This window comes from Cynocephalus volans, chromosome 6 (genome assembly GCF_027409185.1).
Source record: "Cynocephalus volans isolate mCynVol1 chromosome 6, mCynVol1.pri, whole genome shotgun sequence".
Classification (NCBI taxonomy): domain Eukaryota; kingdom Metazoa; phylum Chordata; class Mammalia; order Dermoptera; family Cynocephalidae; genus Cynocephalus; species Cynocephalus volans.
This window is the reverse complement of record NC_084465.1, coordinates 44,035,828-44,062,179: the sequence shown is the minus strand read 5'-3', so window position 1 is coordinate 44,062,179 and position 26,352 is coordinate 44,035,828. Positions and strand designations below refer to the sequence as shown.

At 33.5% G+C, this 26,352-nt stretch overlaps 2 protein-coding genes across 8 annotated transcripts in view; one reads left to right on the top strand and one right to left on the bottom strand.

Moving 5' to 3' along the window:
• Positions 1 to 26,352, bottom strand: part of IMMP2L (inner mitochondrial membrane peptidase subunit 2) — an 896,337-nt gene that overhangs the window by 445,020 nt on the left and 424,965 nt on the right. The window lies entirely within an intron of this gene.
• Positions 11,648 to 13,765, top strand: LRRN3 (leucine rich repeat neuronal 3). The gene has a single exon (XM_063101363.1). The coding sequence runs from the start codon at positions 11,648 to 11,650 to the stop codon at positions 13,763 to 13,765; it is 2,118 nt and encodes a 705-aa protein (XP_062957433.1).

The following is a 26,352-nucleotide window of genomic DNA, read 5'->3' as shown; positions in this document are numbered from 1 at the left end:
TGTACAACCTTTAAAAAAGATGCTTAAGTGGGCATATTGCCCATGCTCCTCTTGAGGTAGCTGTTGTAAAAGAAGTAATGTTAGCAAGGACCCATATTTTCCATTAACACAAAATTAAAATTTGGTAAGCATGACAAGTGATACTGGCTTTCCATTTCAAAGAAATGGCCATTGAGTATTTTTACATCGACCCTTGACTTTGGTCCTTTCTATTCCACATTTATAAGGCAATACATTTTTTTTTTTTGCCACTGTTATTGGGGATCTCATATTCCCCAAATGTTCATTCCCCAAATGTTCACCCAGATGTAGCCCAGTCCTAAAATGCCATAGTGGTCAAATAACATTGGGAACTTAGGAAAGTCAAATTCATCATAAAACCGATTATGAGCAGATATAATGTGAATCGAATCACGTCCCCCTGTGTCAATAATAATTTAAAATGAATTCAAAGGGATTTTAGGCAACCAAATCTCACAAGGTTGTCTGCATAAGGCAGTCAGTCCTACATAATTAACCACAAGTACAGGGCTATTATGAGGCTCCTATAAAATTAAGTGGTTATAAGTTAGGTGACAAGAAAAAGAAAATTCAACACTTTAATCTGCATATAGTGCCCCTTATTTCCACCATGAAATAAATAATAAAGCTTCACTGACCTAGCATGCATCAAGAACTAACTCTGTGTGCCCCTGCAGACTTCTTCAGAGTGCCACCAGGTCATAGTACATTAATCATTTAACACAGGTGTTAGGAAAAGAGCCCACAACCTGTACAGTAATAAATTTCTGCTCACAGAAAGATGCACAAACATGCATAGAGACATGAAAACTGCCTCTATGCCTTGTTTAAGAGATTATTTTTGAAACTCAGAGCCATAAGTCAGAAAGTTTTTTTCAAGCTTCCAATACAGTTTTTGTTGTCCTATTTTAAAATCTCTCTTGTAGTCCCTGTACACAAATATTGCAATATTGTTTTGAGAATATTGTCAAGAGTATAAGAGGGAAACCATATAGCATGAGGGAAGTCTGGCACACTTACGAAATGAAAATAGGCAAACAATTCCATGCTCACTATAAGAAACTAACAATATAGACCACGCTGTATTATCAGCTTCCTTAGGTGCAGTAACAGAAAATCATTAGCAGTCACTGAACTCATGGCAGACATGGGCTGACCCATGGCACACCTGAAAATGTGGCTATAATTTATTCTCTTGTTTATTGCATTTGAAGAAATTCTTTGACCATAGGAGCTCATGTATTTTACTTTCTTTCAAAAACATGTTTTATCTTCCCAATTCTTAGTAAAAAATATAAAACACTGATATGCGTGCTGTTTATTTACTACAATGAGAACTTGATACTTTATTATATGTAGAACAGAAACTGACCATCTACTCTGAGTTCCTATCAGGGGAATGTTTTTCTCTGAAATATAATTTTGAGATTTCTGTAATAATATTGTAACTGAAATATTCTTCAGTCTTCATCTATAGTGTATCACTGGACTCTTGTCCTTCCTTATCTTCTGCATAAACCAGTAACTTTCTGTTCTGCCAAACTGAGAAAATCAAGGAGTACAAATGTGATGAAAACTTTTTGCTTTTACATCATACATGTTTCAAAAACCATCCCTCCTGAGGTTGGTATAAAAACATTTACTTGTGGCAATCAATATACAACAAACTGTGTTTTGGGGGCAGTATGTAGGCCTATCATGTTCTCCCACGAATAATGTCACCTCACCCCCAGGGTGACGGAGACGCAAAGGATTACTCAAAGCCCATTTCTTCTGAGCAGTAAGAAGCCCCAAAGGTGTTAATTTCCCACGAACCCCCAAGAGAGAGGCATTCCTTGGAAAATTAACACTGAATTGGGGTCTTCTCTCAGTATTTATTCTCCAGGCCAGAAAGTTACAGAAAAGGAACATAGGTGGTTACAAAAAGAACAGTAAGATAATCATCATAGCAACAATCATTAGGTTTAGCTGCACCAAGGACATCTATGCTTCGAGCCAGCAATTTTGCTGTGTTACAATTTTTTACCTACAACAGAGACTTTAGTCCAGGGAGAGTTTTCTGTCTTTCACAAGCTTAACATTTCTATGTGTAATTCTAAAATGTTAGTCTATACCTGAAACTACAGGGCCTTGGAAGCTAGGCCCTGTGAAATACATTTGCTTTATAAATGTTAGTATACCCCACAGTATAAGACCCAAGGGAAAGCAGTCTTACAAGATCAGAGAGCACAAGACAGCATACATGTGCCTGTCCATAGAATCAACTGAAGCTGGAATCACTTTAATTCTTTTATTTTAACTACACCAAGTAGATGGATGGTCTTCAGGTAACTCAAAGAATGAAGACATCAGAGACTTAGGCTGTCTTTCAATGAAGAAAAAAAATGATTTAAAAACTGCTTGAATTATGTAAATAATTACCCCAAATGCTTCCATCTGAAATGTAAGATAATTGAAAGCAGATCTACATGAGACATGCATTTCCAAATCATTATACTGCAAGGCATGATATGAGTCTTCCTACTGTCATTCAATCAGTAGTTTTCCAGAGAAACCACCTTCAAATCTAGCTGGAAATTCCTTTGAATTTAAAAGGATGACATCATTTACAAATCATCACACTGCACTAGCTTAACAAATAAACTGGAAATGGATGATAAGAAAAAGCTTTCAGAGACCAAAAATGTCAAGGAAATAAGGAAGGCATGTTTGGAGAGACTTTTCTCCTTAACCCATGTGAAATTTTTAAAATACAAATTGATGCCTAACTAAATCAATAACACAAAACATCTATTGATAGGGATAAAAACTGGAACAAAATGGTAAATTTTAGCATAAATTTAGTCAATTATATCTAGGATTTTCTGAACATAACTAAAGTATCTCTGTATACACACATACATGTGCACACATACACACATTTTGCCAAGAGAACAATTATTTCTCTTACAAATGTATAAAAATTGTTCCTGACATACAAGTAAAAAATCTCCAAATTTCCCATGAATTTTTACAGGTCCTAAGAACCTTTTTATAGATAACACCCATCTCTATGCCATAGTTTGACATACCTGTAAAATACGTGACATGATACCTGAAAATATCATGAAATTCTGTCAGTATCTATTCAAGTACATTATATTAAGAAATATATTGAAAGTCTTGAGAGTGGTTTGTTTTGTTTTGCTTTGGTGGCTGGCTGGTACAGGGAACGAACTTGGACCTTGATGTTATCATCACCATGCTCTAAGCTACTGAGCTAACCATTCAGAGAGTGTTTAGGTAAGATTATTATAAAAATTATAGAGCTTGAAGGTAACTTTCATCTTAGAAATGAAGTTACTAAAGGCCTCAAAGTTTCCCCCTAACTCTTCGGTCTGCATATTTTCACAATACCCTGCTGCTAAGTACCGGTAATTTAACAGAGAGGCATCACTCTATGTACAGTTCAAGTATATCATAAATCAAGTTTTCCATCACTGTGTGTCCCAACTTGGAAAACATGATGATGATACTTCAATGTAAGATGAGTGCATGTTAAGGAAAATGTATAATTGAGTTCTTTTCCCCAAAGAAGCCTACATTTGGGACTTTATAAATGCTAATTAACAAGGGAATGATAAAAGGGGAGTTAAAAAAGCAAATCAGGAAATCAAAATTCATTGGTCTCAATACTGAATGGAGTACTGTTATGCCTTATTATAAACGAGAGTTCCCTGATAGATGGAATGAAATCCACAGAGGAAATACAAACATAAAAAGACAAGTTATGGCTTAGAAATATAATTTGTTTTGCTAATCATGTACAAAAATCAACCTCATATATAATGCTATTAATGAAGTGCTCAGTTGAGCAAAAGTTATGATTAAAAACAAATACAAATCACAATTCTTTTCATACTGAGAAATGACAGTATCATGACAAGCCAGTAATTTATGAGTATACAGAAATCACCACATCAATATGATACATTCCTGGGACGCAGATTTCATTCCCTACTCTCCAAAAGAAAATTATAAAACAGGAATTTTTGTATTACAAACTATCCTTTATGAATTGTAGTTATGCTATAATGAGCTTCCACAAATCTGATGTATTGGGATTCCACACTTGGAATTATGTGTTTTAAAGAAAATTATCCTAAAACTGTTTTACTTTATCCTTATGGATCCTCATATATAGCACAAGCCTCAGATTCTGAAACAATTTTTAAAAAAGATTAAAAGTCTGAGATTCTCTTACAATCTGTTCAAAGCATACTTTAAGACTCGGTAAAGAAAATAATTGTGCTATTTAAGTTACTACTGATTTCTCAAGGATACATTTATTGTAAGCCCTACATTTTAATCTGAAGGAGCCATCTCAGTCTACTTTCGTGAGAAATAGAAATAGCACATGATTTGTTTAAGATCTGCATCAATATTCTCTGTGTTAAAATATCAGGTTTTGAACATGACAAGGAAACCAAATAACATCAAATCCCCCCTCTCCTCTTTTTTAAATCCATAGCTATTCCCATAATAATGATGAGAGAATTTTTACCAGTTTGAGAATCCAAAATATCAGATTTGAGAATCTAAAAATATCAGAATCCACTCTAAAACCAATCTGAAAGATAGTATCCACTAAATATACGGATACACATGACATACATTTTACTACGCATAATCTGTACAATAATGAATAGAAGTTTGCTGTAGTAAACACACTTCTTTATAATGGCAACTCAATAAGAAATTTCTGGGATTTCATAATGCATTAACAATCAATTTGAAAGCAACAGTGAAAATTTAGTACAATCCCCACATTTTGTGGGAAACTAAGGGTAAGTAAGCAATATAATTTGTCTGAATCATGCAGCCAAACTAGGCCTATAACACATGTTTTCTCATTCTATTCCTCCCACAACATTCAACCACCTTCTAAATTTCACCTGAGTGAAATTTTACTATCAAAGGAAGAGAAACACCCAATGATAACAAAACAAGGCAGTGCACCCGTTCAGTGGGAGGAAACACCTTTCTGAAAAGATACCAAAATGAGTGGTGCTATTTCAATAAATATTTAAGAGGAAGTAGAGCTTACTAGTTATAATTGGGCTTCAGAGGCAAAAGAAGAGATTTGAATCCACATCTGAATTTAGATCAAGGGACCTAATACAGGCAATTTATCTCCTAGTGGTTAGTTTATCTTAATTTGATGACTGAAGTAACTCTTTACCTCATTTATTATTGTGAAGACATAAAAATAAAATGAAATAGAAATAATTGCAAGTAATTAATTTGATAGTCTTTGAAAGTTCCATAATGACTAAAATTTACTGACCCAACTTTGCTAATGGCCTAAGACTAGAGTATTGAATATAACTTGTGACCAATTAAAGAATACAAAGGTTAAAATCAGATAAGTGAGTTTACCCACATCCAACTTTTAGACACCTTTTTAAAAAAATCTTTCATGTTCACAGAATACTATCATGTAAGTTTGGAATTGAAAGAATATTAGTGATTCTGTAACCCAATTTCTAAATTTTAAAGACCAATAACCTGGGGCACAGACAGTTAGATGTCCTATCCACAACTACAAAATCATCTAGTAAAACTGGCCTGTTTCTTAATGCAAAGAAACTTTCTTTCCCTATGTCAATTTCTTATTAACAGATCAATATTTTAAGCATAGCATTCATTAAACTATTCTAAATAATTATCATTATCTACATCCTGAAAGTTGACATACAAATTCAAATACTTAGGTTTGAGAAATTGGAAAATAAGTATTTCTCAAGGAAAAAAGAATAGTCCTTATAGGGATGCATTTAGTGTAACTCAACAATACCTTTGAGATATGGAACCTTCAATTAGAATTGAAGAAAGACTGAGTCTTACAACAAGGGAATATAGAGTCAGATAATAGGAGAATAGAATGTAAGTTCTTTATACAAATGAACTTGACTAGCAATTTGCTACAGAAGAAAAGGAAAAATGGGGTTTTAATGTAGCCATGGCAACTTTCTATCTTTCCAGTTTTTTAACTTAAGAATCAAAATGTTTCACTTCCTCAGACTCTTTATAGTCTTATAGTACACATAATGAGGTACAGAAGAAGGCACACTTTGTTCTTAAGCTGTAGCATTGTAAAAATTCACCTGTAAAGTAGTGGATTTTAGATCTTCTTAATCACGTGTTTCCTCACTGTACTCCAGCTGGTTTCTTTATAAGCATCACAAAAGACCATAGAACATTCACGTTGCTCCTTTTGGATTAACAAAACTAAGCATTTTCTCTTTTGTGCATCCACAGAGCACTGCACACTTTGTAAATCAAATCCACTGTGCAGCATTCTCCTTCAATAACTGAGAACTTGGTGAGTAGATTATTTCATCTTATTTATCACTGACTTTCCCGTGTCTACACAATGCCTGCCAAAAGTAGGTGTTCAATCAACACTTTCATAAGTGATGGAAAACAGATGAAGCTAAAGAATAAAGATTTCTTTACTAAAAAAAAAGAGAGAGAAAAGTAGCTTTTTCCACAAAAGGTCACACATATAATTATGTCTAGAAATAATCTGTACTTTTAAATTAAGGAAATTAAGTTATGATGAGTGTCCACAGGTATTAAGAATATAAGATATGAGAATTCTTGAAATTGTTTTCTTTTAATGGCCTAAACTGGAAGGCTTCATGCTGTCAGCATCTCACACAAAACGTTTTAGGCTGTGGCGCACTCCCTCAGGCAAAATCTGCAGCAGGGGGTGGGCGGGAGAGATACAAAAAATTAAATATGAGAAAAATTCAGAAAGCACAAAAGATCAAATGTTTTGGGGAAATTATGCGTTTTTAAATGCTTTTGAAATATTAAAAAAAAAAGTCCTCTGAATCAACCTCCTCCCCCCAAAAAGCTTGAGTTAACTGCCAAATTACATTCTATCAATGAATAATAATTTTTAGTCTTTCAATTTCTTAAAATCTTATAAAATGAAGAGATTAAAAATGAAAGCATAGATTAAAATGAAAAGACTGATGCAGCTGGCCCTCAACACGCATTTATTGAAAGATTGGATGGATGAATAAACGTAAGACTAGAGAGCTGATAGGCTCTAATAGAGCCTGACCTTGAACTTGTATGAGTCATTCATGCAAACATTTAAAAGAGTTTTTATACAATTTATTGAGATGTGGGTTTTCATTCCTGGTGACATTTCAAAAACATTATCTTCTAAACTTAAGTATTCAACTATAATTTATTTTGCTTTAATCTATGAAAGATTCTGTTGCCTTTGAAAGTAAAAGAATGTAGAAAAATTACCTTTTAAAATAGGTTTTCATGAAAAAACAATTGAAAACAACAATAGTTATGAGTTTTGGTTCTTAGCTTCTAAGAGTATGACCACATGTGAGAATGATCACCTTTACAAAAGGGAATCATTTAATGAAAATGTATCAACTTTTGGTAACATTTACTTGAATATAGCTTATTTACCATATTTTAAGGAAGAAAAGTGAGACAGTTCATATATACATTATGTACTTTTTATTCATCCATCCATTCCTTACCCACAATTACATAATATCCCTATGCTAGACTTTGTGCATCTTCCTGGGCAAGAGTCCTCAAACTTTAAAACCCAAGTTGAAGTACTTTTTAATTTTTTTTTTTAAGTACGATTTCTCTACTCTTATTTTTGAAAAAAAAATCCCTGCTAATTAATGAATATGAGAAATTTTGTAAGTATATCAATAATTATCAGGTTCAAGTTTTCTGAGCAATGTGGCTAACTGGAAACAGCTAAGGGCCTAAAGACAGAACTTGGGATCTAATCTTACCTCATCATTTATTAGCTGTGTGATCTCAGGCAGATAAGTCTCAATACCCTTACATTGAAAAATGGAGATTAAAGTTCTTCACCAACCTATCTCACAAGGTCATTGTTAACAAAATAAATAATAAATAAGAAAGGGCTTTAAAAACTATAAAACACTATTAAGTAAGATATTATTGTTACTTCCTTAGTATCCTGCAAATAACCCAGGCTAAATAGTCTATTAGAGAAATATCACAATCATTTCCCCAGACATAAGTAAAAGTCAATATTATAATAAAGGAAGGCTAAATGTCTATGTTCTTTATTGTGCTTTCCATACTGACAATTTCTTCCTACAAACCAGGAGAACAAAATTTGAATTTTTTCACCACTATAAGAACTCTGATTTCCAAAATCTTCCAGAATCAATTTACTGTAGTTCAAAATGTGGCTGCTTCTATTAATTGGCTGTATAAATGATGAAATGGGGTCAGAAAAGAGTTACTAATTAAACATAAATATAAATTTTAAAAGACACTCACCAGAATAATTTTAAAATAAAAAGTGACACTATTAGGTTAATGCTCCCCCAAAACGAACACTTCATCCTTAATATCTCTAATCCTCTAGTTAACTTAAAGGAAGATAAAGGCACCTCTTTGCTCTGCTGGAGAAGGTGGATTTAATGTATTCATTGGCAGAAATTATGGTTTCTCCGTTCTCAGCTGAGTGATTTGTGGGAACATATACAAATGTATTTTGTATTTTGTAGTTAGGCCTTTTCTTCAATTTGGGCATAAAGAGGCATTAGACTTCTACCTTAGTTTTATTCAAGTGCCTCTCCTATATGCTCCCATGTGAGTTCTCATACATAATCTAAACACCTGTTTACTTGTGTTTCCTTCTCCAGACTGAAAGCTTACTAAGGGAAGCAACCATATTTAAGTCATCTTATTTTCCTCTGGTTAATAGCTAGATGATGCTTGAACCCAAAACTGGCACATAAAAGGTGCTCAATAAATGTTGATCAAATACATTAAAGAATAAACCACACATACAATAGTAGATTGACTTTTCTTTTACAGTTGGATGTTCTTCTGTATCATCCTCAAATTTAATTTTTGGATTTTAGTAATACAGGTAATACACGTTCTGTGTAAGTAATAGACTTATGCAAGTTAAAGCAGCTAAACTTATTGAAATTTAAAAAATAAACAAATTGAAATGATTAAATTATATGTAAAAAGATGCATATATAATTTTGTTAATTAACTAAATTCACAAAGAGGTCCATTTAAAACATTCCGTGAGCATCTATGACATTCTAATTACCATGCCCAGGAGCTGGTGATGCAAAGTCAGGCAAGCATCACACTCACAAGGAGGTGTCTGGTGAAGGGAACAACTGACCAAATGCTTTGACAGGGTGTGTACTAGGGCCAGGGGACCACTGTAGTGGGGCTGCTAAGTACAACTGGAGGGAACGGTTATATAAAAGGCTTCCCAGGGAGGAGATGCTTGAACCAAGGTTTGAAAATCCAGTAAAAGTTCATTTAAAGAAAGGAGGCTTTCCAGGCAGGAAGGATAGGGTAAGTCACCCATAACCCTACCAATAGAGAGAAGGTTGCATGCAGGAAAATGCCAGAAGATAAGGGTAAACATGGAGCAAAAGAAGGACCTCTGATTGTGGAGGTCTCTGTAGGCTAAGAATTTATCAGGCATCTTCAGTAAGGGGCTTGGATCTACTATCCTCAAGGGGCTTAGGATCTACTTAAAACAGATGAGAAGTGATAGCTGAAATGCTCAGTAAAAAACACTCAGAAATTTAGATCCAAAGGTCCTTTTAATTAAAGGTAACTTGGTAGTTATCTGAACTCCATGATACTGTTTTTATATAAAAATCATATCTCTGAAAATAAAGGGTAAGAGGCAAATTAGGTGTGACTTTGAACTGTAAATAATTTACAATTTTGAAAAACACTGTATTTTTTTACTTAAAAAAAAAGGGGGGTTTCTGTTTCTCTGTAGCAACCAGATCTCCAAATATATTAATCTCTGTCACTAAAGCACCCACCTTATCTTAGATTCAGTCAACAATGCCATTATGAAAGTCAATATTGGGCAAAAGTGAAAGAAAGCATTAACACACTAGACCATTATTGCTAGTAGGCAAAAAACCCCAGTGAAGAGTCTAGCCCAGCTCCAGTTCTCCTGTACACTTCAAGGGAGAAATCACCAGCAGTCTGAGTGAATGGAGTATATAGCTGTCCTTCAATATCCTCAGAGGAATGTTTCCAGGACCCCCTGCAGATAACAAAACTCTGGGTGCTCAAGTCTCTTATATAAAATGATGTAGTATTTCCATATAACACACACACACATCCTTTAAATCTGATTTAATCTCTAGATTACTCATAATACCAGATACAATGTAAATGCAATATAAATAGTTGCTATACTGTATTGATTCTATTTGTATTATTTTTTATTGCTTTTTTTTTTTCCCTGATAATTTCAACCCGTGGTTGGTTAAGTCCGTGGATGCAGAACCTGTGAATACCAAGGCCCAACCGTACACGTAAAAGTAGCATCGTGTTTTAAAACATAGCACATATCAAAATAGCAATTTGGTTTTGGAATTGCCTATTTTTCTGTGATACAGACATCAGTATCTATTATAAAGAAGGAATATCAATGTGTCTGTTTTGCTGATGTAATAAAGTTGTTTTTTCAATATTAGTGACTAATGGAATGTAAGTTATGCTCAGAGAAAAATAAAACAGTCAAACATTAACCTGAACTTCAGTTAAAAATGATAATATACAGATACATCTACAGCAAGTTAAATCTAATCTCTTCCAAATACTGAAAAATTCAAGTTACTTTATACACGGGAGACTATGGAGAGAAGTATGAATGAAAATAGGAAGTCTAGCTAAATACCACAACTTCTAGTTCATTTAACAATTATTTAATAATTTTGTCTCCAAAGGCTGTCTCCTCGGGGCCTGAAGAACCACTCATTTAACTATAACACAACAGTACTATTTACAGCCTTTTTATTTTGCCTCTCTAAAAAGCAAACAAAAAGCCATCAACATTGATTTTCCTTTTTCCCCTGTAACTAATTATTGAAGAGCATGAAAAATATAATAAAATTACAAGAGATAAAAAGTAAAGATTTGAAATAACAGAAAAATTCTGGGAGCATATTCCTTATACTTAATGAAACTTTAGCTTTCTAAAGATTAAATTTCTCAGCCCAATCAATGTCTGGATCAAGAACTATCAAGGACAGTCCCATAACATAGATAAAATCATCAAAATATATTGAAATAACTGTATACTCTAAGAATATTATTTATGCATGAAATAATTATAATTAGTTAATATATATTAATTATAGTATTTTTCCTTTGTACTAATTATTTTTCTTTTTCCTTTATATTTTTCATTACATTTAGCATCATGCTGCTATTCCTCCAAGTTCTGAACAAGCATGGGGTTTAAAGATTATACTCCTAAATAAATGAATTGCTCAATCTCCTGTGATCATATATACATACTCCGTCTTCAAAAAGTACATCCATTTTATATCATTAAGGAGATAGTGACCTTCTTTTCTCCAATATGCATAAATTTTTTGGAAAATGCAATTGTGGCACTGGCACTTATTTCCACGAAGAAATACTCTATGGTTCTATGGCATTCATCATTTGACAAATGTAAGTATTTTCTCTATCAATCAGCTCTTACTGAACTTACTAGCAGTGAATGTGGAATCCTTAAGGGCCCATTAAATTTTTGAAGAAAAAAGCTAAGATGAAGGACATACCACTCCGAATTCATGTACTACTTGGCCTAGCTATCACTACACTAGTACAAGCTGTAGATAAAAAAGTGGATTGCCCACAATTATGTACATGTGAAATAAGACCTTGGTTTACACCCAGATCCATTTATATGGACGCATCTACAGTGGATTGTAATGATTTAGGTCTTTTAAATTTCCCAACCAGATTGCCTGCTGACACACAGATTCTTCTCCTACAGACTAATAATATTGCAAAAATTGAATATTCCATAGACTTTCCAGTAAACCTTACTGGCCTGGACTTATCTCAAAACAATTTATCTTCAGTCACCAATATTAATGTAAAAAAGATGCCTCAGCTCCTTTCTGTGTACCTAGAGGAAAACAAACTTACTGAGCTGCCTGAAAAATGTCTGTCTGGGCTGAGCAACTTACAAGAACTCTATATTAATCACAACTTGCTTTCTACAATTTCTCCTGGAGCCTTTATTGGCCTACATAATCTTCTTCGACTTCATCTCAATTCAAATAAATTGCAGATGATCAACAGTAAATGGTTTGACGCTCTTCCAAATCTAGAAATTCTGATGATTGGGGAAAATCCAATCATAAAAATCAAAGACATGAACTTTAAGCCTCTTATCAACCTTCGCAGTCTGGTTATAGCTGGCATAAACCTCACAGAAATACCAGATAATGCCTTGGTTGGACTTGAAAACTTAGAAAGCATCTCTTTTTATGACAACAGGCTTATTAAAGTGCCACACATTGCTCTTCAAAAAGTTGTAAACCTCAAATTTTTGGATCTAAATAAAAATCCTATTAACAGAATACGAAGGGGTGATTTTAGCAATATGCTACACTTAAAAGAGTTGGGGATAAATAATATGCCTGAGTTGATTTCCATCGACAGCCTTGCTGTGGATAACTTGCCAGATTTAAGAAAAATAGAAGCTACTAACAACCCCAGATTGTCTTACATTCACCCTAATGCATTTTTCAGACTCCCCAGACTGGAATCACTCATGCTGAACAGCAATGCCCTCAGTGCCCTGTACCAAGGTACTATTGAGTCTCTGCCAAACCTCAAGGAAATCAGTATACACAGCAACCCCATTAGGTGTGATTGTGTCATCCGCTGGATTAATATGAACAAAACCAACATTCGATTTATGGAGCCAGATTCACTGTTTTGTGTGGACCCACCTGAATTCCAAGGCCAGAATGTTCGGCAAGTGCATTTCAGGGACATGATGGAAATTTGCCTCCCTCTTATAGCTCCTGAGAGCTTTCCTTCTAATCTGGATGTGGAAGCTGGGAGCTATATTTCCTTACATTGTAGAGCTACTGCAGAGCCACAGCCGGAAATCTACTGGATAACACCTTCTGGTCAAAAACTCTTGCCTAATACTGTAACGAACAAGTTCTATGTCCATTCTGAAGGTACACTAGATATAAGTGGCATAACATCAAAAGAAGGGGGTTTATATACTTGTATAGCAACTAACCTAGTTGGTGCTGACTTGAAGTCTATTATGATCAAAGTGGATGGTTCTTTTCCCCAGGATAACAATGGATCTTTGAATATTAAAATAAGAGATATTCAGGCCAATTCGGTTCTGGTGTCTTGGAAAGCAAGTTCTAAAATTCTCAAATCCAGTGTTAAGTGGACAGCCTTTGTCAAGACTGAAAATTCTTATGCTGCCCAAAGTGCTCGAATACCATCTGATATCAAGATATACAATCTTACTCATCTAAACCCATCAACTGAGTATAAGATTTGTATTGATATTCCCACCATCTATCAGAAAAACAGAAAACAATGTGTAAATGTCACCACAAAAGGTTTGGACCCTGATCGAAAAGAGTATGAAAAGAGTAACGCCACAGCCTTCATGGCCTGCCTTGGAGGCCTTCTGGGGATTATTGGTGTGATATGTCTTTTCAGCTGCCTCTCTCAAGAAATGAACTGTGGTGGTGGACAAAGCTATGTGAGGAATTACTTACAGAAACCAACCTTTGCATTCAGTGAGCTTTATCCTCCTCTGATAAATCTCTGGGAAGCAGGCAAAGAAAAAAGTCAACTGAAATCAACTGTTATAGGCGTGCCAACAAATATGTCCTAAAAACCACCAACTAAACCTACTTCAAAGAAAAGCTCAGCACTGCAGTTGTGCTTTAAAAAGGTAGAGAAATATTACTTTCAAGAATGAAGTTTAAGCTTCACCAATGCTGCTCCTGACCAATGGAAATATGTACAAGTTCAGCATTTTAATTAACTGTCCTCAAAGGGTACTGTGGCAACCAAATAAAATAACTCCATTTTCTAGAACTTTCATGTAACTTTTATGTCTGAACTGCAGTTAAAGTGGACAAACACATTTCTGTATTTTTTTTAAGTATATAAGAGTAGTTGAACTGAGCAATACCTCCTCCTGTGTTGTATTACACATATTAGCCACGAGTTTTTGCAGTGACCAGATAAACTTGAATTGACACGTGGTGTAATAAAATGGACAATTCTGTAGAGTAGACACAGTGAGTATGTGGACCTCTTTTATAAGGAAAAATACATTTTGGATTAAAATCAATTGATTTTGTCTTGTTTTTGTTTCTAAATAAAGGAAAATTTCTGGGAAATATCATCTGACCAGATATCATTTAAATGACAACATTTTTTAAAAGTGTTTTTCTGTAATGAATTATAGAATGCCAAAGCAAGCTATTTTTATTGGGGTATGTAACAGCATTTTTATAATGCACAAAAATGGATTTTAGAAGGCATTTTATCAATATTAAAAGGCAATAATGATACTATATTTAACCCTTTAACTACTGACAGAAACAAATCCTCTAGAAAATTATGTATTCACTTAAATATTTTCTTCACAAGCAGTTTGTAAAGTGGATTTAATTATTAAGTGCGGATAATGTAAATCCAATATCTAAGCAACTGAAAGTCTTAGTTTAATAATTAGTAGTAGCTTAGCTTTAGGATGCTAGCTTTGCAGAAAATATTGCCACATTTTGATAGGCTTATGATCTAGGTTTAATTTTCAAATCTCTATGATTCTAAAGACTTAATGAGCTTCACTGAAATAACAAGCAAATAACTTAATAATTTATGTTGCAAACATATCAAGAAAACATGTCTCATGTCAAGACTAGAATTTTAGAATTTCACTACAAGATATATTGCATTAGTAAGAGAAGTTTATTAAGTTCAATTTTCTGAAACTCTCCCTTTTATTTAGTTCAATATAAAAATGACATAATTTAGATAATTCGGGAGTTCTATAAAACTTTAAGAGGATAATTTTGTTAACTAAAGGAAAAGCTTCTAAAACTAAATTAGAGTAAAAGAAAAAAGTTAACCGCAGTCTCTAAGACTATATTTAAGGCACCTAAAAACCACAGCTTAAAAAATTGCAAATCATTGAATTGAAGTGATAAGAATATTACTAGGTTGTTTTTAGTTTTGTTTTGTTTTTAAAATTAGGATTTCACTTGGAAAAAAATTAAAATCTTTGAGGGTTTTAGCCATTTTTACAAACAAAAATCCCACAGTTCTGAAAAAATAAATGTATTTTTGTACAAAGGAAACATCCTGAAACAATAAAAAATCATCCAAGATAATAAGCCACAGTTTTCATAGGCTTATCTGTAAAAAACTATGGGGCTTTCATGTTAATTGCTGTCGTGCCTCTTCATAAGCAACTGTTTAACTTTTCCTACAGTAGCTTGCTGCACATTATCAACATGCCACTGGCCTGTAAACATTTCCAGCACTGCAGTCATATCAACTTAATATTAGACATTTCTTCTGTGATAGCACTGACAGTTTGTAATTAAATCCTAGCTGTTTTTGACAATGTGAAAGGTAATTTTTATAAACTCTATAAAACAAAAGGACAAACTGTTAATTTTAACAAAAGCAAAACATGAAACTTGCTAATTCAATGTGTTTCCCAAACATAAGTTTTACAACCTGATGAATCACTATCACACAGACGCTGACATTAGAATTTATCAGCAAGACACGCTCGTACATCATGAGAGGTTTCAGCACCACGGACACAGCTGCTTATAGCTCAGCTATTTGTCAAAAACATAGAAGCTGAAATACGACCTATTGGATGCAGGTGCTGTATAGATCAGCAGGTATCTTGTATGTTTCTTTTAGCCCTATCTGCATGAAGAACCATCACAAAGAACCATATCATAGAGCCGAGAATCCCTTTCAAGATACATATTTCTTTTAACAACTGTTATGAAATAAGCAATCTGAATAGATATCTAGTAGTGAGCACTGAAATAAAGTATTTTTGTTACAGCTGAATACGTACAGATGCTCAGAGCAAATCATGACCCCATTTATGTGCTTAAATTTTAATCCAAATTGCCAGTAAGAGAGAAAACACATTCACTTCAATAAAGAGAATGGTATTTCATACACCCTAAGTTACCTCCTAAACCTCAGATAAAATTAACTAAGCACTGGTTGAAGTACTTAAAGCATATAATTTATAATTTGTGATACCATATGAATGTGATACCAATGTTGCAATAGAGAACTTTACCTATAACAAATAAAACTCTAAAAGTTTGTTCCTTAATCAATGCCAACTAATCTTTTCACCTTATATGGAGGAAAATAACTTTCACAAAAATGATTTTAAAAGAATTACGTATTTTCTAATTTATCCTACAAAATAAAATTCAAATTCTCTGAAAACAAGCATGCTCAATTGAATAAATATATATATATATTTATATATATATAAACGCTGTGGAGCAAAATATATAACTATCAGTAAAGCCAAGAAGCAACATGCTGTCAGTCATACGCTGACCATTTTGCCCAGAAAAAAGATGAAATAGACTTATAGTACATGTATCAGTCTTTTGATACTTATTTCAGTGCTTAAGTTTATATTCTAATTAGACAAAAAGTTTTAAAGCAAAAGTACATATGAACAAGCATAAGTTTAAAATGATAATTCCTTAGTTTATTCATTTAACTATCTTTTGCTTTTGTTTATATTCAAGAAATATTTATTGTATGGCTGTTAGTCACGGGAAAAATAGAAGTAAAGAGGACAAATTCCCCACCATCTAGAGATTTATATCCCACTGGAGTACACTCTGGCTTATTTCCTTTATAAATGTTTTCACATATTTATATGTTAACTGTGTTACTTATTAAAGTCCCAGCTTTAATCTACACTTTCACAAAATGAAAATACAAAGAAAATCACAAGATTTTTTTCTTGGTCTGAAATGTTTTACTACATTATGTTGATATAGCATCTTAATTCAAATTTGTTACTAATATTATTTACTATATCTACCAAACTAGGCTAATACTCAAACTGGTTAAATTAAGAGGAAGATTTACTTACTATAAATTATTTCTAGGCATAAAACCATGGATAACTGTTATGTTTCCCTTATTTTAAATGCAGAGAGATTGGTCACCCAAGAAAATGAGAAGTTAAATTCAAGAAGGTAATCTAGCACTAACAGAACATTCATATATTTTAAAACAAGTAGAACCACCTTACTCTATCCATACTTACTCTTTCAGGATCTTCCAATAACCATATAGGAAAACCTTAACATTCCGTAAGTTAGCCTTTTAAATAAAAAACCAGAAGTGATGTGTCAGAAACTAATAAAGCAAACAATAAAAATCACTAAAAGTTTAAAAGTATACATTCACCAAACAAAGGAAAAATTCCAATAAAATGTCCCCCACGGCTATCATAACTATAAGGAAAAAATTCTAACTGTATACGACACCAGTAAAGATATCTTGGGTTTCATCCCAATGCTGACTTTCTAGGAGACAGAGAATAACAAATAGTAATTAAATGACGGTTATGTTTTCTTTGATCCAATCTCGTGTGTTTTTTTGTTTTTTTTTTAAATTTCCAAAGACAAATTATACCAAATAAGTAAGAGTTTTTGTGAAGAATATGGTTGCCACAGATAGGTTTACTATATCAAGGATTCCAAATGGCCTTTTCTGGGATAACTTAAACAGAAAAGACCACAATGATTTTCTCTTTTAGGTGGTAATACTTTCATCCCTAGTTCTGTAGCCCCACTTCTATAATATCATTTTACCCTGACTAATGCACTGCTAACTAGGTTGGTTGCTGCTTAGGAGAACTGAGGTTCTGTATTGGAATGAAACAGCCATGCCTAAAAACAAAATGCAACAATGAGTATCACGGAGTTCTGGAAAAAGAAGAAAACTGAGTCCAGTTTCAACACAACAGTGGCTGCTTTTATGTGTACATTTGGAAAATGAGGACCTGGCTTTTATCTTATTCCTCTGATGTAACAAAAAACAAAAATATTATTTTTACACAGGAACAAAGGACAAAATCAGAGTTAATACTAATAGTCATAAATCACATATCTGATCCTAAGAAAAATTATTAAAAAGGAAATTTTAAAGAATGTTCCAGCAAAATACAGATTATTTCCAAAATCTGACCTAAATATTTCATTAATGATATATGCAGAAGTGCTCATGAATTGAGTAGTTAGTATTCGGTACTGTCAGGTGAAAAGATATTACATGAAATAGAACACAATTTATTTTTCTCATACTGAAAATAGACAAGCCCACAGAGATCTGAATTTACCTATTCTAACTCTTTACCCATACCTCAGAGGGCTCTTAGCTCATCTTTGAAATAAGCCGTATCATATATACCAACTAAGGAATGAAATACCACACAGATACATCAATAAGATTTTCTCTTAAAAGCAAACTGAAGTCTTCAAATAAGAAGTACGTTTGCAGCAAATATCATGTATGATTTCAAAATTATTATGGAGTGGCCCAGAGTAACAAAGCATAGCAAAAAGAACTGCAGTTGACCTTAGTAAGCCTTTTAGAATAAACTATAATAACATTTGGAGAACTTGCAGTACTTTGTGTGTTTATATTTATCTTTCCTAACTCTAATATATCTTCAAGAAAGTAATAGCATTATGTGACCATTGTAAGGAAAATCCAGCTTCTCATTAAAACATATGGTTCAGTGTCTGAAGTTATTGATTCAAAATCCAATTGTGATACCCCTTTATAATGTTTACCAGCCTCTGGAACAAATAATGGAGTAAGCTTGGGACATAAATTGACCCTCTTAATCCTCACATTGTGAGAATCAGAGAATAATAAAATAACGTCTCTGTCATTTGTGGTACCAGACTCAAGGCTGGTAAAGACAGAAATAGCTCTTAAGCCATCAGAGATGCCATTATTAAAGCAATATAGCTAAACACACCAAAACAGTTCTTCTCAAGAGTACTATATAAAATTGAAATTCATTTTTATAACTCAGATAAAAGTCAGATACCTCCAGTAAACACCCCTTTAATAATGGTTGCAGGGGGCCGGCCCATGGCTCACTCAGGAGAGTGTGGTGCTGATAACACCAAGGCCATGGGTTCGGATCCCATATAGGGATGGCCGGTTAGCTCACTTGGAGAGCGTAGTGCTGACAACACCAAGTCAAGGGTTAAGATCCCCTTACTGGTCATGTTTTTTTAAAAAAATAAAATAAAATAAAATAATGGTTGCAGAGAGAAGAGTCACCTATTCAATAAAGAATAAGAAATCATGACTCCAAAATAACTTTGAGGCACGAGGTTTCCTATCTGTGTTTGCTAGTCAGTTAATCAATAACCAACAGTCCAGTATATAATTTTCATATGAAATCGCTTATTTTATCAAGGTTTGAAAAATATATTTACACATGAAATGTACAAATTTATATAATTATGTGATACCAACAAGCCAATTCAAACCCTTGAGTTTAAATAAAATTTCTTTTAACCGTGGATATGATATAGAAAATGTTTTAAAATAGTAGGAAACAAAACATTCATTTCTTTCTACTAACAATATCTTTATCCATACAAATCAATAGGAATTAGGTGACTGCAGTGGAAAAAAATGAACTTCATCAAAAATAACCATATGAGGCAAAAGGGAATTAGGTTTTCCCTCCCATGGATTATGTGTGCCTCAGTCTAGGTTCAGTCCTGAAGTAACAATGCAATACTTGAGATTTTTTCCTAGCACATAAAATGCATAGCAGTTAATAAACATATTATTAACATATTGTATTTGAATAAATACACATTCATATTGATTTGAGTAACAAGACTAAAAGGTAGGAAGGAATGGAAGAAAAAAAAAACACATTTACTAAATTTTGAATATATGCCACACTAACAATTTGCTATGGTCTTAGGAAATCCACTCCAGACCTAAAGTAGAAGAAATGTAGGAAAAATGAACATTTACCTTCTTACTATGTGCCAGACATACTGATAGACAGGCTTGCACATTTCTATCTCTCTCTATATAATATAGTATGTTATACATAATATTATGTATTTGTATATATATAATTATAATTAAATGTATTTTAATTTTCATGAAATCTCCATGAATTCATGGTTATTTCCATTTTATATATTAGTCTCAGAGAAGTCCCCTCCCCAAGATAACAATAACAACAACACAGAGAAGAAAAACCAAAAGATACAAAATCATGAGAAATAATAACACTCAGGTACTTTATAGGCATAACATAACCCACAAAATTAACTAATGGGTGATGTTTTGGAGAGGGAACAATCTATCAATAGTACACCATATTTATTAATTGCTCCTATTATCTTCTAACTATTCCCATCAATACGTTCTTTTATAATATTTCTATCTCACTTTTGCATATGAAATTGGGGATAAAGGGCTCCTATTTGTCAATCTTCAGTTACCACTTGTCAAAGACAAAGATCACTGCTTTATCAAAAAAGGAAAACGTGTATATTCTCATAAATAAAACTTTAAAAATAAGCATTTACACATTAAGTACCCAGTAGGCACAAGGCTAGGGACTTATGAAATATTTTTTTATAATTATTTCCATGCATCCATTTCACAGTCCCAATGGTAAAGCTCTTCTCTTTCTCAATCTCATTAGAGAAAAATACAGGATGATCAATTATCTGTTTAACGTGCTTTCCAACTCTCAGATTACATTTATCACAGCTAATAACCCGACCTTAGAAGGTACATCCTGCATAAAGAGTAAGGTTGAGAAAACAAAAACTTCTCTTCAACTTTATGCCAACATTCCCACCCTTGTGAGTACTACCATTGGAAATTCAGACATTAGAAACTCAGAACACAAAAATTTTTTAAAAACTTGACATCATCAGACTTATCCATGTGATTAAAACCTATAGGTACCCATATAGGAAGTCAGTCATCTATACTTCCCAGTACAAGAAATAAGGTGATTCTTTAAAACAAACAGTTTCATAAGTTAATGACCTTCTGTGGAATTAAACTGACATGCAGAACTGACTTTATGTATAAAGAAAATCCTCAGTATTCAATGTGTATTGTTTTTGCTTGTAAAGATTTGAAAGTCACTATGCTGTCCCATGTTCTCATTCCAAATGACATGCTCTGTGTGTGTGTGTGTGTGTGTGTGTGTGTGTGTGTGTGTGGTATTGTGTGTGTGTGTGTGTTTTAATGAATAATTTGTGCAGTAGATCTATTTCCAAGGGATGAGATTTAGAAAATAATAGTTGTAAAGTTTCTAAGCAGGGAAGGAGTGACCCACACTTTCATTCACATATGAATTTTATTCATTCACTTTAATTTATTGAGCACCTACTATGTGCCAAAAGATAAATGCCCTGACATCACAAAACTTATGGTGAAAAGGAAGATACCAACAAATGAATCCGGCAATTGCAATACAGAGTAATAAAAGTATGGTAGGCATAGAGACAGTTTACACATATATGGGAGGTAGAGGATTACTTTAAAGGGGACCAAAAGGCTCTAATGCACAACTAAGATAATCTTTACACAATCTCTCAATTAGAGAGCAGAGAAATATTGGAAGTAGAATAGGCATGACACAAAATGACAACAGGCTAAAGAATTTTAATAGCATCAGAGTGCAGAGTTCTGAAGTGGCAGAAAGTTCTGAAGAAGGAAAAAGCAAGGAGCTGGCTTCAGAAAGAAAAATAGGAAGAAGGGTAAAAACCAAACTTTATTTGGTGCTAACCATGGTGGAAATTAGTATCCCAGGGGAAAATGAATATGCCAAAGTTAGAGCACCAGGATTAATTTATAAGGGTGAAAAGATTAGTTTTCCATATTTCAGTCCTGTCTCCCTGTATAGGCCATCCCCCCATCTCTCATCTAATCCCCAGTTCTCCATAGCTAGGAATATAAGAAGAAGAGGGAAATCAAAGAGAAAAGGAAATAGACATAGGCACACTATACTCCACCCTCCAAAGCCTTCCCTAATCTGAAAACACACACACAAACATACATATACACTCAAAACCCTCCCAAGAATACACTCAGAGACATACACCCTTCATCTTCAGGGTTATTGTAGTCCACTACTTTCAGAATATCCTAATTTCATATATCTTCAAAATACATCTCTCATGAAATTAACAGAGGGCCAAAATGTCACTCCAGCTCTCCACTGTATCCCCAAAGGGCAAATAAATGAAAGAGACCCTAGGTATTCTGGGTAGTTTTGTACATAAAAACTGAAATGTAAAGTAAAGTTGTGGTCTATGTCTTTGAGTTTAAAACTGACCTAGTTCTATTCCCACTGTCAATTGTACTTCTCTTTCAGAAATTTCATAAAAATGTTACATAGAGTTTAATAAGTATCTAAGTAAAAAAATAGATACAGGAAAACCAGAAAAAAGTACAGTGTCTCAATTCTTTGGACTATATTTTGTATAGCACCACATAGTTCTAACTATCTGAATCTCATAGGCGTTACTTTCTTCAGATAACATTAAAAAATGTTGAATTCTATTGTTTTCACTTGGGACCACAACTGAAAATAGCAAAGAGTATTTGTAGAAGTACTGACTCACATGAATTGGATAGCCATTCTAGATTTTCTACAGTTTCTCACTTTTGTGCTCTCTTAAGAAGTTTTATTAAGACTGTCTAACACAAGGTAATCGAATGTAGATTTTCAAAAAAGTGCATTATGTCACAGCAATTTAAAGCTTTTTCGAAGATGCTTTAAAAGCATTAGTTTCTCTCTCCTATTATGGAAAACATAAAAATTTGAAGATAATTTTGCTATTAAATTTTCTCAAAAGTGTTTTTTGGGGAACTGTAATATAAAGAGTATTAAAGTAGTTATTTTTCAATTCTTCAATAAGGTTTTGTTTGAAAACTTTTTTGGAGATTTTAACCTGAAACTGAGGAGAAAATTCCCACACAAATTATATTGGGTAAAAACACATCTATCTTTCCATGATATTTAGAATAATGTTGTCTGAGTATACACAGAAATATATTTTTTAATATCCTTATGCTAGCTCCTAATTTAGTGGAGAGGACTCCAACTCACTCTGCTCCATATCAGTATGGTATAGATAATAGAAAAGGTCCATGTAGCCTTTTAGACAAAATATTTACTAAAGAAGTATGATAAGAGAGTGATTTAAATCTTATTGTTAAGAAAAATTCTGCCCCAATACTAGTATCTACTACTCAGGTCAACTGTTTCTTAGTGTGAATACTCAGAATGCAAGAAACAATAACTCAGAGCAAACTGTCATTTCCTTTTTGAAAAAATAAATCGTTTTAGCTCCACTAAAGCCAGAATATGTAAAATACTAGAATATATATGGGACCAACAGTCCCATAGTTTTTAGTTTTGAAACTAAAATTAAACTCTTAAAATTATCACGGTATTATAAAACTCTACTGATGACACTGTACTACTGATTAAAAAATAAAGTACTTTTTAATATGAAAACATTCTCATATATATGTCTGGAATTTGATTACTGCCATGGGTCAAATGTGTCCCCCAAAAGTTCATTACTGGAAACCTGACTTCCACTTTAACGGTGTTTCGGGTGAGAAGTCCAATTATGGTATTTGAAAGGTGTGGCCTCTGAGAGGTGATTAGATCATAAGGACTGTGCCTTCCTGAATGGCTTAATACATTCATGAAGTAATGAGTTATCATAGGAGTGGTTCTGATGGCTTTATAAGGAGAGCAAGTGAGAGGGTTAGCTCACTTGCTGTGGGGATTGTGATACCCTACATTGCTGTAAAGAGCCACCACCAAGAAAAAGGCCCTCACTAGATGCACCCCCTGGACTGTGGACTTCCCAGCCTACAAACTGTAAGAAATAAATTTCATTTCTTTATAAATTATGCAGTTTCAGGTATCCTTTTATAAGCAACAGAAAATGAACTAATACGATTATATTATCCATATCAACTCTGATGTTAGAAAAATTATGTTAACCTACACTGGTGAATTATTGGTCATGGATAAGGGGATATCAAATAAATCATCATCAGACAAATTTGTAAGACCATTGGATCTTTCCAGTGCTCCAAAGTGAGCATTATCACACAGCTGTAGGTGCCTGTGAGCCTGTCAATAAAGATTTTTTTCTAAAAAGCCAATCTTGTAATTTTTAAATACTCTGGCTTCAGAAAGGAGTTTTTATATTAAACCTCTTCCAAAATTCTCTTTGACTTAAAATTCCAAGCATCATCAAGATGTCATATCATTCTTCTAAAACATATTATTTTAAAATGTGAACTAATTTTGACATTATTTTATCTTAATATATTTTATTGCAAAATGTTTTATGAATGTATTTTATTTTATTTATCTTAATATATTTTGTTATTTTATCTTAATATATTTTATTAATATATTTTACTGAAAAAATATTTTATTATTTTTAATATATTTTACTACAAAAGCCTGCCATTCCGCCTTCCACAAAGTTTATAATATTATCTCTGACTCCACTATTTTCACCCTTAATCCAGACTAGAGCTTCCCACACTTTAAAGTGGCATCAGCAATCTCCAAACTCAGCATGAAAGACTTCAGTGCTCACCCCGTCATCCCCCACTGAGGCCCCAAACCTCCCAATTACAAGACAGACAGATGTTAACATTCTCTACTAGGTCAGTCCCTCACATGTCAGTCGATGTATAACAGTTTTAAAAGCTCTAGTTGTAAACAGATTTTTCCTTCTCATGCTAGCTTGAGTCTTTCTTTCTAATCTTTACTAGTTCTATTTTAGGGAACGGAAAAAGGATGAGTCAAAACTACATCCCACAGGACAGCCCTGCAAGTTGTTGATTATGCTATTCTGTCCCTAAGCTTTCATTGCTCCGCACTGAAGAAACCCATGTCCTTAAAGCAATTCAGGTCACCATTCTCTGGACATGACCCAAGTTATTAGAGTCTCTCTTAAAATGTAGTACCAGAAAATGAATGCAATCCTCCAGGTGTGCTAATCTCTAATCTCTTGATTTGGTTGGAGAGTAATGTTAACTAAATTCCTGCACTATTTCCAAATGGAAGCAGAATTAACTCTAGGCAGACAAGAGTGATGCCAAGTGATGTGGTTAACATCATCATCAACATCAGCAGCAGCAGCAGCATTTGTTAAATGCTAAGCGCTAGCATACATGCAAACTAATTTAACACCTATGAGGAAGATTCTATCAGTAACCATATTTTATATTATAGGAGAGAAATATCAGGTTAAGAAGTTTAAGTAACTTAAAAAGACATCACTAGCAAGCTTTTATGGGCAGTAGTGAGAGGGATTTGGTCTTCATATAAAACCAAATGGATAGGTGGTTATCTTGTAGTAGGAATTAACTTACTGTAAACCTTGGAATTTCTCATATATACTATTATGACCTCTTAGACAAATGTCATTCAGCAGGTAGCAGGGGTGGGTCTTCTGATTACTTAATTAGCATCAGCAATTATCATAAAAGCAGAGAATTAAGAATCTCTATAGCTAGAAATCATATTGCATTGATTGCATACTTTCTGAAGTAAAGCCTGACACAAACTAAGAACCAGAAAAGCAGAACAATTCCACCTGGTCAATGTCATGGTCATTAGAGCAATCGATAAAGTTACAATGCTTTCAGTCACAACCAGAAATACAATCCCAGCCACCAGAAAACTACTGAAAGGTTTTCCCAGTGACCACACATACTGATTATTTTATTGTTTGACTTAAAAACAGTAGTCAAACTCCATCATGATTTAATAGAATACTGGGAAGGACAGCATAGATTAGAATAACTAAAACTTGTATTTGTTTAGATACTTGGCTTCTAAAACTATGTTGCACAATAAAATATAAATAGCATATTGCGACACACACACACACAAGTTTCGGAAAAATAAAATATTCTTATTCTGTGCAAAGTATGGTCCTATTTTCTATTCTAGTTTTGGGTTTTTTTTAATGCTAGCATTAAAAAACTGACTTAACTACTATTGAGTCATGAACTGCAACTTGAAAACATTGAGCATCTATTAGTGCATCTATTGGTCAGAAATAAACTGCAAATCAACCAAGAAATGGCTGTGGAATTGCCATTTTAGCTCCTCTCTTTTCTAGTGGTTAATTTGAAGCTTAACATTTTATAACATTAATTCCAGGATAAATTAGGGAAAGTAGAAGAGAGGAAAAGATGGCAACAGCAGTTGTGAAGAGGTGCTATATGAAGGCGTAGAGGAAGGTGAGCATGTTACATACATACTGAGGCTTAGAAAAGTTGAATAACTTGCCTGAAAAGAGGTTGTGGTGAAGTTAATACTCAGATCTGTACAAC

Excerpts from the sequence above, each read along its gene's own strand:
- LRRN3 (XM_063101363.1), top strand. The coding sequence starts at position 11,648 with ATGAAGGACATACCACTCCGAATTCATGTACTACTTGGCCTAGCTATC.